We start from the raw sequence: 21,504 nt of genomic DNA, 5'->3' as shown, positions 1-21,504 counted from the left end.
TACACATGACGTACCGGTACGTCATTTGTCCTAAAGAGGTTAAAGCCAAGAATGGGATTCGATTCCATCTTGGGAGATAAGAAAAGCATTTCCCAAAGCTTGCTGGATGGTATAGGATTCCTTTGTACTAAGTATATGTCTCCTGCTCTGGCCTGCATTATGGTGTGTACAGAGAGTCCTAGGAGGCAGGAGAAATTCAACAAAGTCGGTTGCATTTCCCTCCAACATATATAGGGTGGGGAGTCTAAATCGAATGAAGACTTGTACAAAATCCGAAAGTAGCACCAACCATGTATAGGTCCCTTCAGCATTTTCATACATGTCACAAGCATTAATTACAACTGCATGTGCAACATAAATTATTGATATACATGGTGCCTGTGATTACTTATTTTAAAGGGGTTGTCCGGGACTTATATATTGATGGCCTGCCCTCAGGATAGGCCATCAATAATTAATCGGTAGGGGTCAGACTCCCAACACCCATTACTGATCAGCTGTTTAAACAGCATGTGGTGCTACGGTGGGTGCTGCCGCCTCTTCCTGGGCTGGTTACATCACATCCATCGGTCACATGGCCTAGGTGCAGCTCAGTCCCATTCAAGTAAATGTGCCCGAGCTGCAATATCAAGCATAGCTGCTATACAATGGACGGCACTGTGCTTGGTAAGGGAGCATTCACATTACCGTTTAGCTTTCCGTTCTTCAGAGAGAAAACAAAAAACAGGATCCTGTAAAAAAATAAATAAAAAAAAGTGGAATTTTGAACGAGAAAAAAAAATGGATTTTTTGTACTCACCGTAAAATCCTTTTCTCGTAGTAGGCATTGGGGGACACAGCACCATGGGGACACAGCACCATGGGTATATGCCCAGCTGCCACTAGGAGGCTGACACTAGAAACAAAAAAGTGTTGGCTCCGCCCAGGTGGGCTATACCCCTCTGCAAGAGCCGAGATACACCAGTCGGTACAAAAGCAGTAGGAACGCCATACACCTGAACAAACAGAAAACTGAACGCCAACAAGTCTTCAACTGGGGAAACCCAACGACCACAAATCGCCGGGACCACAACAAGAAGAAACTCAGTAAGAAAATGGGAGGGATCTGTGTCCCCCAATGCCTACTACGAGAAAAGGATTTTACTGTGAGTACAAAAAATCCATTTTTCTCGTGCATGGCATTGGGGGACACAGCACCATGGGACGTCCCAAAGCAGTCCCTGAGGGAGGGAAGAAGAACGCCATGTCGCCAATCTAAAGCACAGCTGCTTGCAGAACCTTGCGCCCCAGGCTAGCGTCAGCGGAAGCCAGGGAATGAATGTGATAAAACTTAGAGAAAGTGTGAACTGACGCCCAGGTGGCGGCCCGGCAGACCTGGGAAGCAGATGCCTGATGACGCACCGCCCAGGAAGCCCCAACTGCCCTAGTCGAATGAGCGGTCAACCTGGAAGGGGGAGCACGGCCCTTTGCGATATAGGCCTCCTTGACAGCCGACCGAACCCAGCGAGAGATGGTGGCCTTGGAGGCAGGCAAACCCCTACGAGGACCCGCCGGGACCACGAAAAGGGAATCCGAACGACGGAAAAGTTCCGTGAGGCGAAGGTACAGGCGAAGGGCCCGAACAACGTCAAGGCAATGGAGGGATTTCTCCCTAGGGTGAGAAGGATTAGGGCAGAAAGAGGGAAGGACGATCTCTTCATTGATATGAAACGAGGAGACCACCTTTGGAAGAAAAGAGGGAACGGGACGCAACACCACCTTGTCCTGATGGAAAACCAGGAAAGGCGAACGGCAAGAAAGCGCCGCCAGTTCGGAAACCCGGCGGATGGAGGTGACTGCCACTAAGAAGGCCACCTTGAACGAGACAAACGACAGAGATATCTCTGCCAAAGGCTCGAAGGGAGAAGACTGAAGGGCGCCAAGGACGAGATTCAGGTCCCACGGCTCCACTGGAAAGCGAAAGGGGGGGGCTCGGCGAGCGACACCCTGTAGGAAAGTCCTAACCTGAGCCCGCGAGGCCACAGGACGTTGGAAAAGGACTGAGAGGGCCGAAATCTGTCCTCTGAGAGAAGCCAGGCGAAGACCCTTCTCAAAACCGGCCTGAAGGAAGGCCAGAACGTTAGGGACGGAGAAATGAAGAGGGCGGAAGCGCCCAGACTCGCACCAGGCAAAATACGCTCTCCAGGTCCGGTAGTAAATACGGGCTGACTGGGGTTTGCGAGCGTGAAGCATCGTCTGAATGACAGAATCAGAGAGGCCACGGGACTTCAAGACCGCGGTCTCAACGGCCATGCCGTCAAACGAAGCTGAAGTAAATTCGGGTGGTACAGAGGACCCTGAGAAAGGAGATCGTGGCGCAGAGGAAGTCGCCACGGAGCGTCGGCGAGCAGAAACACTAGATCTGCGTACCACGCCCTGCGGGGCCAATCCGGAGCCACCAGGATTGCCGAAACCCGGGCTGCCTTGAGACGCTTGAGCACTCGGGGCAGGAGGGGAATGGGGGGGGAACAGGTACAGGAGGTTGAACTGAGACCAAGGCAGAACTAGGGCGTCTACCGCGAAAGCCTGAGGGTCTCTGGACCGCGCGACATAGCGCGGAATCCTGTGGTTGAGACGTGACGCGAAAAGATCCACGTCCGGAGTTCCCCATCGGTGACAAAGTTGGAGGAACACCTCTGGGTGAAGAGACCATTCGCCCGGGTCGACTAGCTGACGGCTGAGGAAGTCTGCCGCCCAATTGTCAACCCCGGGAATGTGCACCGCGGAGAGGACGGGAACGTGGTTTTCCGCCCAGCGCAGGATATGGGAGGCTTCCTGCAAGGCCATCACGCTCCTGGTGCCCCCTTGGTGGTTCAGATAAGCCACGGCGGTGGAATTGTCTGTTTGAACCCGGACCGGGAGACCGCGAAGACGTGGGGTCCAGTGAGACAGTGCCAGGAAAATTGCCCTGAGCTCGAGTACATTTATCTGCAGGGAGGACTCCTGAGCAGACCAAAGACCCTGGACTGTGAGAGAGTCGAGGACAGCTCCCCAACCCGAGAGGCTGGCGTCCGTCGTGACCACCCGCCAACTGGGGGGAAGAAAGGAACGGCCCAGGGACACCGTCCGAGGAAGAAGCCACCAGGAAAGGTCCTGGCGAAGCTGGAGAGGGAGACGAACCAGGCGATCGAGACCTGCCTGGGACTTGTCCCACCTGGATAGAAGAAACAACTGAAGGTCCCGGGAGTGGAATTGGGAATAGGGAATGGCTTCAAAGGAAGCCACCATCCTCCCCAGGACGCGCATACACGTCCTGATAGTCAGGGTGGACGGGCCGCGGAGAAGCGTCACCCCCGCCTGAAGGGAGGCAATCTTTTCTGGGGGGAGAAACACCCGCCCGAGGCGAGTGTCGAAAATCATGCCCAGGAAGGGCATCCTCTGGCATGGGACGAGGGAGGACTTGGAGTGGTTGACGAGCCACCCGAACTGAGCAAGAGCTGAGAGGGTGATGTGCAGGCTGGACAGGTTGTCCTCCAACGACGGGGCCCGAATCAGAAGGTCGTCCAGGTAAGGTACCAAAGCGACCCCCCTGGTACGTAGAAGGGCCATGAGAGGCGCCAACACCTTGGTGAAGACCCTCGGAGCAGAGGCCAGGCCGAAGGGCAGGGCTACGAATTGGAAATGAAGAGAACCTACCGCGAAGCGAAGGAACCTTTGGTGGGAGAGGGCAATGGGTACATGGAGATAGGCGTCCTGAATGTCGATGGACGACAGGAACTCGTCCGACTCCAAGGAGGCGATCACCGACCGGAGGGATTCCATACGAAAGTGGCGGACCCGGACAAAGTGATTCAGCGCCTTCAGGTCCAGGATAGGACGGAGCGAACCGTCCTTCTTGGGAACCGTGAACAGATTCGAATAGAACCCCCGAAAACGTTCTGATTCTGGAACCGGAAAGATGACCCCTAGAGAGCGAAGGGAACGAATGGCCTGAAAAAAACCTTCTGCCCTGGAGGGGGACCTGGGGGGCGACGTCAGGAAGAACCGTCCCGGCGGAAGATCGGAAAACTCGATCCTGTATCCGGAGGAGACTACCTCCAGAACCCAAGCGTCTTCTACGCTTGCTCGCCAGACGTCCTGAAAGGCGAGCAGACGCCCTCCCACCTTGACAGAGTCATGCGGAAGGAGGTTTAGTGGACTGAGGGCGAGCAGGTATGGGCTTGGCATGCCAGGAGGGCTTGGCCTTAAAGGAAGGCCTGGAGGACTTCTTGTCAGTTCGGGCAGCGGGGGCCCGAAAGGACCGAAAGGACTGCGCCCGAGAGGACGACCCAGGAAAGCGACGGCGGCGAGGCTGATTCTGGGGAAGAAGAGAGCTCTTACCGCCAGTGGCCTCCGAAATGAGCTCCTCCAAACGCTTCCCAAAGAGCTTCCCACCGAGAAAGGGAAGGGAAATCAGAGCCTTCTTGGAGGCGGAATCTGCCGCCCAAGAACGAAGCCAGATGGTGCGGCGAATGGCCACAGAGTTAGCGGCCGCACGGCCGGATCGGCGGGCCGATTCCATAGAGGCATCGCAAAGAAATTTGGACGCCTGGTAAATTTGAGAGGCAAGCACTGCCAGTTCCCCTTGATCAGAGTCTGGGGGTAAGGCGCGAACAAGCTGTTTTGCCCAGATAGCGCAGGCCTTAGCCACCCAGGAGGCGGCAAACGCAGGGCGGATGGCGGCACCCGCTGCGACGAAAACAGACTTGGCCAAAGAGTCGACCCGTTTGTCAGCGGGATCCGACAAGGAAGCCGCGTCAGCCAGGGGAAGGGTAGTAGCCTTCGCCAGGCGAGCAACCTGAGGGTCCACCTGAGGAGGAACCGTCCAGGTGTTGACAGACTCCTCAGAAAAGGGATAGGGGACGTCAGAGGCCCTGGTAAGATGAAGGCGCCGATCAGGATGACGCCACTCCTTAGCCAGAAGCGCGTCCAGATCCTCGTGATTCGGGAAGACCACAGTGGAACGTCTAGCCCGGCGGAAGGACACCGACTCCAGGGAGGAGGAGGAGGGAACGTCCTGCACATGGAGCGCGTCACGGACGGCTTTGATGAGGTCCTGAATGGCCGCAGACATCGCCGAGCACCGCTCTGATTCAGAATCAGAAGCGGAGGAGTCCCCAGGAACGGCGGAAGCGGCTGAAGAAGAAATTTCGCCCGACTCAGACCTAACCGGGGAGTGATCCGGGGTAGCTGAGGAAGAATGGGACCCGGCCGAGGCTGTGCGAGGTCGCTTGCTGGACCTTGTACCAGAGCGGGAACGGACTTCCCCGGCGGGGGGGTCCCTGCCCGAGGCGGCCGCAATCTGAGCGGGCAAGCGGTCCAAGGACTGCGCTAGGGATTGGGAGAGGCTGGCAAGGTTACCTATAGCCTGGGATAGGGTAGCAGCCCATTCCGGAAGGACCGACAAGGAGGAGGCCGCAGGGGCGGACTGGGTGGGCCCGGGGGGAAGGCACTGCACACAGAGAGAGGAAGACTGACCACATGGGAACTTCCTACTACACACAGAACAGGCGTAATGAGTAGAAATGGTGGCAGGGGGAGTGGGGGCCCGACCAGAAGAAGACATGAGGGCGGTATGGAGGAGCCTGCAAAGCAAAAAAAAAAAAAAAGAAGAGTCAGCCAGAGGCTGCCTACCAGACCCAAGGTGCTGTGTCCCACAGAAGCACGTCCAGAGAGACGAGTCGCAGGAGAAGCTGCAGGCAGGACAGGAGCCGGTAGTAGAGGAAGCCACACCCCCCCAGCAGCCCGCGCTGGGGTAAGAAAAAGCGCGCCTCCCAGGGCGCCACCCACAGAGGGGAGGGAGAGGCGAAAAGCCCGGGAAGGCAGGAGGCGGAGCGGAGCTCCGCCCCACGTGACCTGCGGCCTAGGCTGTAGAAAAACCGGGGCCTAAAGTAGAAAAAACTGCCGGAAACGGACGCCCGCGATCGCGGTAACGCCCGGAGGCAGCAGCAGAAGCGGAGACGCAGCGCCGAGTCCCCGGCGGGGTGCGGGGGCCCGGAAGGCCAGGTAGGAGCAGGGGAAAACCCGTAAGTACGGGAAGGAGCCGAAAAAACAGAACCGGCCGTCTTAAAGGGCCAGACCCTAGAAACGAGGGTGCCCCAAAAGGTTTTGCCCCACGCAGAAAAGAACCCCAGGCAAGCGTGCAGTGCCCCCTAAGTTGGAGGGACTCCTCCGGACCCAAGTGCTAGGCTAAAAAGGGGGCCAGGACACAAGGAGACACAGGGTGGTGGGGGAGGGGGAGACATGCCATACTCACCTTCTGACGTTTTCAGGCGCAGCAATGACCACCCCCTCGGCGGACTCAACACGGGAGCCGTGGGTCCGCCGGAATTCCTCTGCGGAAGCAGATAAGTGGGGACTAGGTGGCTGCCGGGTACCTGAGTACGCGCCCGCAGGGGGGCAACTAAAGTGGAACGCGATGGAGCCACCCCTGCATCAGGAAGAACCTGTAGAAAAAAAGAGAAAAAATAAAAAATAAATTCAGCAGGATGACCTGCAAGACAGGTCATGTCTGCCTCCTACGGACACTAGAACTAGACTGGTGTATCTCGGCTCTTGCAGAGGGGTATAGCCCACCTGGGCGGAGCCAACACTTTTTTGTTTCTAGTGTCAGCCTCCTAGTGGCAGCTGGGCATATACCCATGGTGCTGTGTCCCCCAATGCCATGCACGAGAAACCACGGCATTCTGCGCTATTATCTCCGTCCTGAAAAGTCAAAAAGACTGAACTGAAGACATCCTGAAGGACTGACTCTCCATTCAGAATGCATGGGGATAAAACTGATCAGTTCTTTTCCGGTATTGAGCCCCTAGGACGGAACTCAATGCCGGAAAAGAATAACGCTAGTGTGAAAGTACCCTTCTTCTGACGGATCAGAAGAACGGAAAAGCTAAACAGTGATGTGGATGCACCCTAAGCTGTGAGGAGGTCACAGCACTCACCGGCCTCTTCTAACAGCTGATTTTCGGCGTGCCAGAAGTCAGACTCCTACCAATCAGATGTTGATCAATATCAAAATCCTAGACAAGCCCATTAGAGGGGCATTTTTTTCCAGGGCAATGTGCATATAAAAATGGTTTATATACATAATACAAAAACTTGCACAACAAACAGGAATTGAGTGACAGGTCGGTAGAGAGGGACCCAGGGGTTTACCTTCCATAACATGAGCAATATTCTAATTTTCTTACCTTGCAGACTCGCAGGAAGCTCCCATGGGAGGAAATTCTTCCAAATTGGTGAGGTTTAGCTGGGCACTATCAGGTGAGGTGCTTGTATTAGCCCACCCTTGCTTTCTCCTCTGCAAACTCCACATACTGTTCTCCATTTGCGCCTCATCTTCCAAGGAGAGCCGGCTTAGGTCTTTGGAAGCATGACGATTGGATGTATTGTTCTTCCTTTTGCCTCTTCTACTCGTGTGTCCTTCTGGAGTCAGCACCAAAAAGTTTCCAAAATTTGATTTCTGTGCTGATCGCTTTTCACTGTGGTGTTGGGTAGGGCTGCAACTTGAATTTGGACTAGTCTGTAAAGATATTCTACTCATGTTTGACCTCGTCATAAAAGAGGAGTCACTTGATACAGAGTTTGGGGACAAAATAGAAGTATCTGAAGCACATGAACTATTGGGGGTTTGTGCAAAAAGCTGAATTCGACTTCCACGATGTCCGGCTGAGTTGTTGGCTCTTCTCTCTGGGATGGGTCTTTGGCTGCTAACATTAACAGCTTTTGCACTAGTCTTGGAAGTTGGAGTTTTTGCAGGGGTAGAAGGACCATTACTCAGGATCTGACTGGTCTGTTCGCGCAGATAATTGAGCAAAAAGGGGACAAAGTCTTTTCGAAGCAGGTAAAGTGAGGCAAGAGTGGGATCAACACGGCTTTCCTATTAACAAGTAATGACATTAGCAGTTATAGACTGACAACTGAAAACTAACAGATAATTACAGCAATAGGATAAAGCAACCCATCAGCCTCGACTAAATTTTAGGATTTTAAGTCCTGATCATTATGATTAACAGATCTCTCCCTCTGTATAGGGAGATGATCAGTCATAGCAAGCCAGGAGAGAGGCAGCCACCAAGTGGATACTTCTGGCAGCATTATGTGTCAGCGTCAAGCGTGCCACCATCATTGCCACATAATGCCTGCTGTAAGGCACTGGAGCACTGCAGGCTAAACCAGCTCATTAGGCCATGCGGTGCACATTTTGGCTGGCGACAGCCATTTTTTTGGAGTTAACTCATTAGGACTCCTCCGTTGTCTTCTTATGACCCAATAATAGAAGACGTCTCAGGGATACTCTCCCTACTACCTACACTAGAGACCATATTCCCTCACACCTTGTCCAGCCTCTCTCCCTGGCTGTAAACAGTCACCTAAATAAAATATGTCCGTGAGGACTAAATTTTAACACCGCTTATTCCTACACCTTTATAACATTAAAACGTAACTTTTATTTTATTTTACTATTAGTAGTCAGTCTGGGGTTAAAATTAGTCCTCACGGACACCAGTAGTAGTAATACAATAAGTATAAACACTGCATCCTCCATCATAAGGAAAAAATATCAGAATTTTTTTTTCTAAATAAAATATATCACCTTTTTCTTTCTTCCATCTTTTCCTCCCCTTTAAAGAGCATCTGTCACTATAATCAACCCTATTAAACCAGACATACTGGTAGGGTTGATCATGGTAACTAAAATGAGCCCTTTTGCTCTGCCACCCCCTCCCAGTGAAAATGACAGCACCTCCCTTCTCCGATGACTAGCACTAAAATCCTGTGCAAAGGAGATCTCAAAGCAGTCACCCCCGTTCTCAGATCTTCACTGCACATGCGCCGATGGTACTGCCTCCGGCACTTGAGAGGGGTTAGAGGGCTAGGCATCCAAGCGGTAATAATGTCTGGCCCTGGGAAATCTCACTGGGAGGGGGAGTGGCAGCAGGAAGAAGCAGAGATGAAGCAGTGCTCCAAGGAGCTAGGCCAGCCTCTCGGTGCTTTCTCTGCATCTGTAACACTAATTGCAGAAAAAGGTCTAATTTTAGCCACCATGATATGCCTGGTTTAATAGGATTGATCGTAGCCACAGATGCACAGATTTATTTATTTTTGTTATGTTATTAACATTTTCAAAATACAATAACATAAGCAATAGCCTATCAGAAGTCTGTGGTATCATGGCATGTGATCAGTATCAGGCGCAGTATTAATGGACATTTCTAAATTCATTAAGAAAAATGTCACTGCACCCAAGGAATGAATCAATAAAACCTACAAAAAAAAAAAGGCTTATAAAACCCGGTATTAAGCCTCATTCACATGTCAGTGTTTCATATACGTGCACTGTACATGTGCTCCACGGACAGCAGACGTACCCATTCATTTTAATGTGTGTATTTACACATGCGTGTTTCACCACAGTCAGCGAGTCCATGTTTTTAGCACGGAAGCATGCTCTAACCATTACGCCTATTATAGCCTATGGGTCAATGAAAACCATGCATGCAACACGGATACCATCTGTGCTTCACGGATTATTAGGAAGAGATGCTTTGAAAATAATTTTTCATCTGCAGTCTTTGTGAAATCTTGATGACACACGGAGAGCAAAAAACACACACACGGACCAAACACTGCTCCTTCACAGTGTAGTGGTGCTAGCGCAGAAATTAATGGGATTGTACCCAGAATTGAAAAAGAAAAAAATAATTCCAAAACTGCTGGATTTTTTTGAGCTTCTGGGGTTGCAGTCACAGCAAACAAGCGATACCCCCTGCGATCCCTTAATCTCTATGGAAGAACCACTACACTGCGATCCTTTGGCACAATACCTGTCGCGTAACCAAGATCACCATGTAGCCAAATCGTTATTAAAACAGGAGATATGGTTTTCAATACTGTCTCTATGCTGATGATACACAACTATATACAGCAGCATGCAAAAGTTTGGGCACCCTTGGTGAAAATTACTATAACTGTGAACAGTTAAAGATTGCATTGTACTCATTTTGAGCTAAAAATATTTTTTTTTCCCTATTGGTCTTTATTAAAAATTCTTTAGCCCTTTTCTCTGTACAGCCTTGAGATTCTCTAGTAGCATGCTGTCTGTTTTCACTCATCCAGAATAAATTAAAAAATAAAACTGCAGCACTCACCGGTCTTCATTTCATGCTGGTTTATTCACCAAAAATTACAACGTTTCGACCTCCCGGTCTTTCTCAAGCAAAAACCTATTTTTTGCTTGAGAAAGACCGGTAGGGCGAAACATTGCAATTTTTGGTGAATAAACCAGCATGAATTGAAGTCGGAGAGTGCTGCAGTTTTATTTTTGATTTATTCTGGATGATTTGGGGATACTACAGACTGGTATCCAACACTGCAGGCACCACCACCATAGAGACTTTTTGCTATAGATTCGCAAGTGCTGCTACTTTTTTTCTTTCTTGTTTTCACTCATGCAGCTCAGCTGACGGCTCCTCATCTCTGACCTCCTAAACGCTCATTATAGCTCAATTCTTGTCTTACTGATATGTGGCTTAAATAAGGATGTGTGACCTTAGTAATTTAGAGATTAGGTTTATTAGATGGGCACAAAGTGAAAGTAGGATGCACACAGCTAGACAGTTAATCCTTTGTGACAGAATAGCTGAATATATTTTTATAAAAAACAAACAATTGAAGAAATGATATTTAGCTCAAGTTAAAGATGACACATTACCTTTGTATTTTAAGCAAAAACAATGTTTTCTTTTCATCTTTCACATTTTCAAAATATCAATAAGGAAAGGGACCTGAAGCAAGACTTTGGGCACCCTGCTTAGTAGCACCCCAAGGATAAACAGCTTGTAAACACTTTTCGTAGCCAGCCAAGAGCGATTGTCATCCATTATTCCTTGCAAAAGTCTTCCAGTTCGGTGAGATTCCTGGGCAGTCTTGCTTGCACTGCTCTTTTGAGGTCTATTGACAGATTTTCAATGATGTTGAGATCTGAGGACTGTGAGGGCCATGGTAAAACCTTCAGCTTGCACATTTTAAGGTAATCTATTGTGGATCTTGTGGTTTGTTTAGAAATATTATCCATTTGTAGAAGCCATCCTCTTTTCAACTTGAGCTTTTTTACAGTTGGTGTTGGGTTTATTACAGAATTTTCTGGAATTTAATTGAATCCATTCTTCCCTCTACCCGTGAAATGTTCCCTGTGCCATTGGCTGTAACAACCCCAAAGCATGATTGATCCATAAAACATAAAACAGTAAATACATCACAAGCATCCAATATACAAATAAACACTTAAACTCCACATGTAACAGCATAAATTCCTCTCCGAGTCTGTTTAAGCAACATATGATAAGGTTTCCATCATTTTCGTCCTATTGCAGGTATCTACTGTACATACAGCTGTATAAAATACCCTCTCTCCGACTGTAGTGCTTTATTTTGCATGCCCTCTATCTAATACTTCCCTTCAATTTCACCAAAGTGCCCTTTAGATCTTCCAACAGGTACCACTGAGCGAGTCTGAAGGGGTCAACTATTTGTTCCCTTTCCCTATCGTCACAAAAAGTAAATTACAAAGGATCTCCATTTTTTTAAAAACCTTTTAGCCTGACATTCTACATCTTGATGGCTATCAAATCGCTCTATCCATAAGATTTTCTTTACGTTTGTTATGACTTGACTGATGTTTGGGCCTTGTGTAGACAGCCACTCTGCTAGGATGCACTTCATTGTCGCCATGCTGATGATGTGTGCTACAGGTGGAAGATGGGCATCTCCTCCAGCTGAAGTATTACCTCCTCCTCCACAAAAATGGTTATGGGATTTCTGAACCTGCTTGACCTCTTGATTAAAGAGTGGGTGCCTTCCCAAAAAGCATTTAACTTAGAGCAGCTCCAAATCCCATGGTGTAGGTCCGATTTAGATTCTTTGCATCTGGGGCATTCTGTTGGTCTATCCGAGGGATGTGGGTGGTATGTTAAAAGGCATATACTGCCCTGTGCATAATCTTTAAAATGAATTTCCTGCCAGCTCTCAGATAATATGCTTTTTCTAAAGTCTACCCACCCACTTAGAACATCCTGTCCCACCACAGCTTCTTTTAGCTGCTTTGCCCAACCTTTGTAGATTGAATGAATGCCACCTGAGTGTATCTTGGATCTGAGAAAGGAATATACACTGCTCAAAAAAATATAAAGGGAACACTTAAACACCACAATGTAACTCCAAGTCAATCACACTTCTGTGAAATCAAACTGTCCACTTAGGAAGCAACACTGAGTGACAATCAATTTCACATGCTGTTGTGCAAATGGGATAGACAACAGGTGGAAATTATAGGGAATTAGCAAGACACCCCCAATAAAGGAGTGGTTCTACAGGTGGTGACCACAGACCACTTCTCAGTTCCTATGCTTCCTGGCTGATGTTTTGGTCACTTTTGAATGCTGGCGGTGCTTTCACTCTAGTGGTAGCATGAGACGGAGTCTACAACCCACACAAGTGGCTCAGGTAGTGCAGCTTATCCAGGATGGCACATTAATGCGAGCTGTGGCAAGAAGGTTTGCTGTGTCTGTCAGCGTAGTGTCCAGAGCATGGAGGCGCTACCAGGAGACAGGCCAGTACATCAGGAGACGTGGAGGAGGCCGTAGGAGGGCAACAACCCAGCAGCAGGACCGCTACCTCCGCCTTTGTGCAAGGAGGAACAGGAGGAGCACTGCCAGAGACCTGCAAAATGACCTCCAGCAGGCCACAAATGTGCATGTGTCTGCTCAAACGGTCAGAAACAGACTCCGTGAGGGTGATATGAGGGCCCGACGTCCACAGGTAGGGGTTGTGCTTACAGCCCAACACCGTGCAGGACATTTGGCATTTGTCAGAGAACACCAAGATTGGCAAATTCGCCACTGGCGCCCTGTGCTCTTCACAGATGAAAGCAGGTTCACACTGAGCACATGTGACAGATGTGACAGAGTCTGGAGACGCCGTGGAGAACGTTCTGCTGCCTGCAACATCCTCCAGCATGACCGGTTTGGCATTGGGTCAGTAATGGTGTGGGGGGGCATTTCTTTGGAGGGCCGCACAGCCCTCCATGTGCTCGCCAGAGGTAGCCTGACTGCCATTAGGTACCGAGATGAGATCCTCAGACCCCTTGTGAGACTATATGCTGGGTTGATCCTAATGCAAGACAATGCTAGACCTCATGTGGCTGGAGTGTGTCCGCAGTTCCTGCAAGACGAAGGCATTGATGCTATGGACTGGCCCGCCCGTTCCCCAGACCTGAATCCAATTGAGCACATCTGGGACATCATGTCTCGCTCTATCCACCAACGTCACGTTGCACCACAGACTGTCCAGGAGTTGGCAGATGCTTTAGTCCAGGTCTGGGAGGAGATCCCTCAGGAGACCGTCCGCCACCTCATCAGGAGCATGCACAGGCGTTGTAGGGAGGTCATACAGGCACGTGGAGGCCACACACACTACTGAGCCTCATTTTGACTTGTTTTTAAGGACATTACATCAAAGTTGGATCAGCCTGTAGTGTGTTTTTCCACTTTAATTTTGAGTGTGACTCCAAATCCAGACCTCCATGGGTTAAAAAATTTGATTTCCATTTTTTTATTTTTGTGTGATTTTGTTGTCAGCACATTTAACTATGTAAAGAACAAAGTATTTCAGAAAAATATTTAATTAATTCAGATCTAGGATGTTATTTTTGTGTTCCCTTTATTTTTTTGAGCAGTGTATATCCGATATGGCGTGTCTGTTGTTGGATGTGAGGAGGCTGTTAAAGGCGTCGGGAGGGGCCCCTCTGGATTTATCTCTCAGTTTTGTCCGACAATGTTTGATTTGTTGATAAGGAAAGTGTTGGGGGCGTTGCAGGTCATATTTGTTGCATATTTCCTCTGTCATCCACCTTGGTTCCTGTTCATGTAGTAAGTCTCCCACTTTGTTTATTCCTTTTTCTTTCCAGCTTTTATATAAATCGGATCGTCATTCCCTCTCGGAAGTAAGGAGATCGCCATAAAGGGATTAGAGCACTGATATGATGGATTGAATAGCTTCCATACCACTTTCCATGTAATAAGAGTATCCCTAAGAAGGGTGGATTGTTTCACCTGGGAGGGGAGAGAATGCGCCAAGGACATCAGGTCCCATGGGCTGGCCATAAGAGAAGGTTAGAATAACAACCAGTCTAAGACATGGCGTAATAAACATGCCAGATTTTATCCTCGTACATTTGGGAAGTTGACTCCCAGACCATATAAATGAGGTGAAGTGTGAGGTTACAGCTGACACATCTTTGTGTTTTAACAGTATCGGGATCGTTTGTAGGCGCGGGATTTCGTCTGCGATGCAGGGAACAGTGACATCAATCAAGAGGAGCAGAACAGGGGACCTGGGCAGGATAAAGCGTGAGTAGACGGAGCCTCTAGGTGCTGATTTTACACCCACATAGCACCTAGAGGCTCATTAGCATATTATAAAAGTGGTTATTTTACAAAAACGGCTGCAGGGACAAATGTCAGAAACATACTGTTATGTAGTGCTGACATTAACGCATCGCTAATGTCAGTCAGCTATATAACGGTATTTCTGGTGGTAGAAGCCCTTTAACATGCGCAATTATTCCTGTGCAATCGATTTTCCAAATCTTCCATGCGGTCACGCAGCTTAGCGTTTTCCTTTAGTAGCGCCTTCATCTTAATAAATGCTCCTGTTGCGTCACTTCCAGGAACTATATTCTTTGTTCTATCTCCCCCATTCTAGAGGAGTGTTGATCAACTTTTGCTCACATCTCCTGAAGTGAGGCAGAGACTGCTGTAATAAGTGAGTCTTTGATGTCTGGGGCTAAGTGCTTCGCCACTGCTATGGGCAATTTTTTGTAATCCAGTAGGGACCCCATGCTTTCCGGAGTTTGTATCTCCATTTCTCCCATGAACAAGTTGAACAAGTCAGGGGAGTGAGCTGCGGAGTAATGCTCTTCCGGCGCCATTTTTGTTTCTTTACCGTCCACCTTCTCCTGTGTATTTGTTGGTCTACCACTGCTACGGAGCAGGTATCTCTCCATGGGGTGTTGTGAGTCGCCAAAGCTTTTTATGTGTAGCTGATGGCTGGGTTGGCAGCTTTGAGAAGTTAAGGAGGGGGGTGGGGTGTAGTGGAGCTCCTAACTTCACAGACTTACATTCCAGCCCCGGAACCAGAAAAACTTTTTTTTTATTGTGGCCAAAGAGTTCTATTTCAACCTCAGTGATCCACAGGACTGCAAAATGTCTCAGGCTTGTTTAGAATAGTTCTTTTACAAACTTCTAATGCTGAATTTTGTGGTGAGGATGCCAAAGAAGTTACCCCCTGATGACTCTTCAATAGAGGCCATATTTGTGCAGGTGTCGCTGAACAGTAGAACAATGTACCACAACTCCACAGAGTCTGCTAAACATTCCTGAAGGTCTTTTGCAGTCAAGTGGGGGTTCTGATTTGCCTTTGACAATCCTACGAGTAGCTGTCTCTAAAATGTTTCTTGGTCTTCAGGACCTTGTTTAGATATCCACTGTTCATATTACCTGACATTTCTTAATTACATTTCGAACTGAGGAAAGGACAACCTGAAAACACTTTGCTAACTTCGTATAGCCTTCTCCTGCTTCGTGGGCTTCAACCATTTTCCGAATGTTAGGCAGCTGCTTAGAAGAACCCATAGCTGCTGTTTTTTCGGACAAGGTTAGGGGAGCCTGGGTTTTTATAAAGCTTTGAAATCACCTGGCCTTTTACGACGATTGTGAACAAGCATTAAACCTAACAGGCTATTTAAAAGGGGTTGTCCTATTTATATTGATGAGCTATCGGCAGGATAGGTCATCAATATCTGATTGGAGGGGTCCGACACCCAGCACTAGAAATGAGCAAATAGTCTTCGGATGAAACATCCGAAGTCGATTCGCATAATACTTCGTTTGAATACTGCACGGAGCGAGTGCTCTGTACAGTATTAGAATGTATTGGCTCCTATGAGCCAAAGTTATTACTTCACGAAGTCTCGCAAGACTTCGCATAATACTTAATAAATCAATTTCTACTGTAAAAAAACATTTCCCAAACTCTGGTTTGGTACCAGGGTACCACTTGGAACCGAACTCGAGTTCGGGAAATGTTTTTTTTACAGTAAAAAATTTCTTTATGGCGTTATTATGCAAAGTCTCACAAGACTTTGCGAAGTAATAATTTTGCCTCATAAGAGCCAATACATTCTAATACTGTATGGAGCGCTCGCTCCGTAGAGTATTCAAACTAAGTATTATGCGAATCGACTTCGGATGTTTCATCCAAAGTCGATTTGCTCATCCGTACCCAGCACCACCGCCAATCAGCTGTTTGAAGAGGAGGTGGTGCTCCATGCGAGTGCTGCTTCCTCTTCACTACACTGCTCATCATCTCCCGTTAAGCAGCAGCGTAGTGTAATTACAAGTACTCGCGCCATTCAAGGGTGCTGGGTGTCGGACCCCTGCCGAACAGATATTGATGACCTATCCTGATGATAGGTCATCAATATAAATGGCAGGACAACCCCTTTAAGATCTGAGACCTCGGTCAAAGTTATCCGAGAGCTCAAATCTCCTTGTGTTTCTATACGTTTTGCAAGTTACTCCTTTCCTTTTTTTTTTTTACTATAAAATTGTATAAAACCAAAATAATACACTGATATTGCTTATAGAGGACCTTTCACCTCTCCTGACATGCCTGTTTAAACAGCTTCATGCATTCCCCATGCAAGAACAATTCTGGAGCATCTTTTCTTAGTCAGGTCCATAAATATTGGGACATCTACACAATTCTAACATTTTTGGCTCTATTCACCACCACAATGGATTCGAAATGAAACAAACAAGATGTGCTTTAACTGCAGACTGTCAGCTTTAATTTGAGGGTATTTACATCCAAATCAGGTGAACGGTGTAGGAATTACAACAGTTTGCATATGTGCCTCCCACTTGTTAAGGGACCAAAAGTAATGGGACAATCATAAATCAAACTTTTACTTTTTAATACTTTGTTGCAAATCCTTTGCAGTCAATTACAGCCTGAAGTCTGGAACGCATAGACATCACCAGACGCTGGGTTTCATCCCTGGTGATGCTCTGCCAGGCCTCTACTGCAACTGTCTTCAGTTCCTGCTCGTTCTTGGGGCATTTTCCCTTTAGTTTTGTCTTCAGCAAGTGAAATGCATGCTCAATCGGATTCAGGTCAGGTGATTGACTTGGCCATTGCATAACATTCCACTTCTTTCCCTTAAAAAACTCTTTGGTTGCTTTTGCAGTATGCTTTGGGTCATTGTCCATCTGCACAGTTAAGCACTGTCCAATGAGCTCTGAAGCATTTGGCTGAATATGAGCAGATAATTTTGCCCGAAAAACTTCAGAATTCATCCTGCTGCTTTTGTCAGCAGTCACATCATCAATAAATACAAGAGAACCAGTTCCATTGGCAGCCATACATGCCCACGCCATGACACTACCACCACCATGCTTCACTGATGAGGTGGTATGCTTAGGATCATGAGCAGTTCCTTTCTTTCTCCATACTCTTCTCATCACTCTGGTACAAGTAGATCTTAGTCTCATCTGTCCATAGGATGTTGTTCCAGAACTGTGAAGGCTTTTTTAGATGTCGTTTGGCAAACTCTAATCTGGCCTTTCTGTTTTTGAGGCTCACCAATGGTTTACATCTTGTGGTGAACCCTCTGTATTCACTCTGGTGAAGTCTTCTCTTGATTGTTGACTTTGACACACATACACCTACCTCCTGAAGAGTGTTCTTCATCTGGCAAACTGTTGTAAAGGGTGTTTTCTTCACCAGGGAAATAATTCTTCGGTCATCCACCACAGTTGTTTTCCGTGGTCCTCCGGGTCTTTTGGTGTTGCTGAGCTCACCGGTGCATTCCTTCTAAGAATGTTCCAAACAGTTGTTTTGGCCACGCCTAATGTTTTTGCTATCTCTCTGATGGGTTTGTTTTGTTTTTTCAGCCTAATGATGACTTGCTTCACTGATAGTGACAGCTCTTTGGATCTCATCTTGAGAGTTGACAGCAACAGATTCCAAATGCAAATAGAAGACTTGAAATGAACTCTGGACCTTTTATCTGCTGATTGTAATTGGGATAATGAGGGAATAACACACACCTGGCCATGGAACAGCTGAGAAGCCAATTGTCCCATTACTTTTGGTCCCTTAAGTGGGAGGCACATATGCAAACAGTTGTAATTCCTGCACCGTTCACCTGATTTGGATGTAAATACCCTCAAATTAAGCGGACAGTCTGCAGTTAAAGCACATCTTGTTTGTTTCATTTCAAATCCATTGTGGTGGTGTATAGAGCCAAAAATGTTAGAATTGTGTCACTGTCCCAATATTTATGGACCTGACTGTATGTCTATGTTGTGTCATTCCTTTATTATTTCTACTAGAAGTTATGAATAATTGCTACCAGTCTGCAGTAAGGGTACAGAGGGGAGGTAACCAGTGTGCACCTCCACAGTCTGAAAGTGGCAGTACTGATTGGATAGAGTGAGTCTGTGCAGGTACACCCCTCCAACTGGTAACACCCCTCTGTACCCTTACTGGAGACTGCTAGCAATTCATTCATAACTTCTAGTACAAATAATAAAGGAACAGCACAACACAGAGCCATAAGAACCCTTGTTCCAGAAATGTTATTACATCGGGAATGCATGAAGCTATTAAAACAGGCATGTCAGGAGTGGTGACAGGGCCTCTCTAAAATGTTAAAAAGAGCGTTTTATCTTTAACTTTATGCCTTTTGGAGATCATTTAATTTTCGACTTGCTTAACTTCTCAAAGTAACAATAATTCTGACCAGCGGTGGCCAAAATTTTGCATGCCACTGAACCCAGACAGCAAACAGATGTTATCCGTGTGCTGTCCACAAACTATAGAACCTGTACAATTCTTACCCGTTTTGCAGACAAGAATAGGATCATTTATTTTTTACAGTGGGCCCTACATAAATTGTGGGATACACACAGACTGCATCTGTATTTTGCAGCCGTGTGCAGGAGGCCTTATCAAACAGTAAGGCTACTGTCATATCTGCAGAATGTATTTTCTCTGACAGAACAGCCTGTTGGAATTCTCCGGATCCAGCACTGCGGGTACAACCGAAATGCCCCCTGGCGCTGCATACTGCTGTTTGCGCTTGGCAGATTCCTGCCATTCTATGCAGCAACTGGCGGCTGGATTGCAGTGCTACAGATCTGAAAGCAGGCTAACCCCCCCCCCCCCCCCCCCCCCAATATGTATACAATCTTTGTTTTGGTTTTTCCATAAAAGATGGTTGGACAGTTGCACATAACAAGCACCTTTTGTGTGGGGAGAAGGAACCAAAATTAGTTTCAATTTGTGATCAGCTAGTAATGTCTGGTTCTCTTTATGCATCCTGTGACTGATGTGCTGCAGGAATGTCGGGGCAATTAAAAAAAAAGGTTATTATATAATCATTCAGACACCGTCCTGAAGTTATAGGGTCACATCAGACCAGACTGACAGGAAGTGCACCAAATGTATCTCTGTGGTGCACTATGTATGATAAGTCTGCTGCAACGTCAGCCATAGTGACCGGTCCGTGACCGCACGCGCCGCCGCAGTGACCGGTCCGTGACCGCACGCGCCGCCGCAGTGACCGGTCCGTGACCGCACGCGCCGCCGCAGTGACCGGTCCGTGACCGCACGCGCCGCCGCAGTGACCGGTCCGTGACCGCACGCGCCGCCGCAGTGACCGGTCCGTGACCGCACGCGCCGCCGCAGTGACCGGTCCGTGACCGCACGCGCCGCCGCAGTGACCGGTCCGTGAGCGCACGCGCCGCCGCAGTGACCGGTCCGTGAGCGCACGCGCCGCCGCAGTGACCGGTCCGTGACCGCACGCGCCGCCGCAGTGACCGGTCCGTGACCGCACGCGCCGCCGCAGTGACCGGTCCGTGACCGCACGCACCGCCGCAGTGACCGGTCCGTGACTGCACGCCTCAGTGACCGGTCCGTGACCGCACGCACCGCCACAGTGACCGGTCCGTGACCGCACGCACCACCACAGTGACCGCACGCACCGCCACAGTGACCGGTCAGTGACCGCACGCACCGCCACAGTGACCCATGGCTACAAAGTGCACAGAGGTTGTAGTTGCACCGGTGCCCTGGAGTCTGAGGGGCTACAAAGGCTCCCAGTGCTGCACTAGTCACCCAGAGTTATAAAATATGGGTGACAGCTGGGGGCCCTCTCTCTGACACGTGGAGCCCTGTGCCACCTCCACCACCCTGCTGACAGGTGGTCCTGCCAGCCTATATCCCCCCTGACGAGACCATTCCTGAGGTAAACTCCTTCCACTGTCCCTCACACATGAAGCAGAGGCGGCACATATAATGGCTGGTCCAGACAGCTGACGGCCTCTACGGGGCGCTCTACCTGCGTCGTGTGCGTCACCCAGCGCAACACTTCGTCCACTGTGACCCGCTCCTGCAGCAGCAGCTCCAGCACCGCCGCCATTCTGTACCTTGCGCGCCAACCACTGCCTGGCTGACGTCACCAATGAGGGCGGAGCTGAGGAGGACCGGAGGCGGAGTTACATACACGTGAAAGAGGGGAAAGGGGTTGGGGCGTGGCTTGATGTTTACGGGCACAGACATAGACGCCGGAGCCTCGGCCTTCAGGCAGTGTTCACACGGGATGTCAGAGGATGGGATGTCAGAGGATGGCCTGCTGTGTGCGTGGCGTGCAGATCACCTCAACCTGTCAGTGAGCTCCGATCAAAGATGGAGCATGTCTGTGTATTACATTTAAAGGGGGGTTGTCCAACAATTGTTTTACTTTTTGTAATTTTCAGACCCAGCAAGTCCGTAGTACTTGTCCCAGGTCTCCCTTTACTGGTCTCCCGGTGCAGGCAGGGGTCGTGTGCAGCGTCAACGGTGACTTCCCCGAGCAAATTGTGACCCAACGACGCAGTCCTGGTCTGAAGGAACTGGAACCAAGTCGGCGTTCCTCCATAGGACTACAGGGAGGAGCCAACATTTGTTAAAAAGCTGGAATACCCCTTTAAAGGGAACCTGACATCTCCGTAATGCCCCCTTCCCAAACCAGGAGATAATTATTCCTACTGCTAGGACCCCCACCAATCATGAGAATGAGGGGCCCCATAGCTTGTTCCCCCCCCCCCTTAATGAACACCGATAAACTTGTTTTTACCATTGATCGGCGCCCATTCCAGCTGGTGTAAAAGGACCCGAACGTGGACAAACGAATCATCATCCGGTGGTAGCACATGAAATGTGTTTATGCCTGTCCAGAGGTCAAGGCAGATCCCCGAAGGCCTCTCACACGTGACCGTGTTCCGGCCTTGCCCGTGCTGCAGACGGTGGGCACGTGGTCGGGTCCCTGGCATTGTGAACAGCAGACGCAGACCCATTTACTTCAATGGGGTTCGCGATCTG

General features: G+C 48.9%; 1 protein-coding gene across 1 annotated transcript in view; it reads right to left on the bottom strand.

Annotated features, from left to right (window-relative positions):
* CDAN1 (codanin 1) overlaps positions 1–20,586 on the bottom strand; it is a 137,160-nt gene extending 116,574 nt beyond the window's left edge. The window contains exons 1-2 of the mRNA XM_040411692.1: positions 20,483–20,586; positions 7,209–7,897 (exon numbers count right to left, since the gene is read on the bottom strand). Coding sequence (XP_040267626.1) covers positions 7,209–7,897; positions 20,483–20,563 — 770 coding nt within the window. The 5' untranslated portion in view covers positions 20,564–20,586. The remainder of the gene's footprint in view (positions 1–7,208; positions 7,898–20,482) is intronic.
* Between the last annotated feature and the right edge of the window lie 918 nt (positions 20,587–21,504).

This window comes from Bufo bufo, chromosome 11 (assembly GCF_905171765.1).
Source record: "Bufo bufo chromosome 11, aBufBuf1.1, whole genome shotgun sequence".
Classification (NCBI taxonomy): domain Eukaryota; kingdom Metazoa; phylum Chordata; class Amphibia; order Anura; family Bufonidae; genus Bufo; species Bufo bufo.
This window is presented reverse-complemented; position numbering and strand designations above follow the sequence as displayed.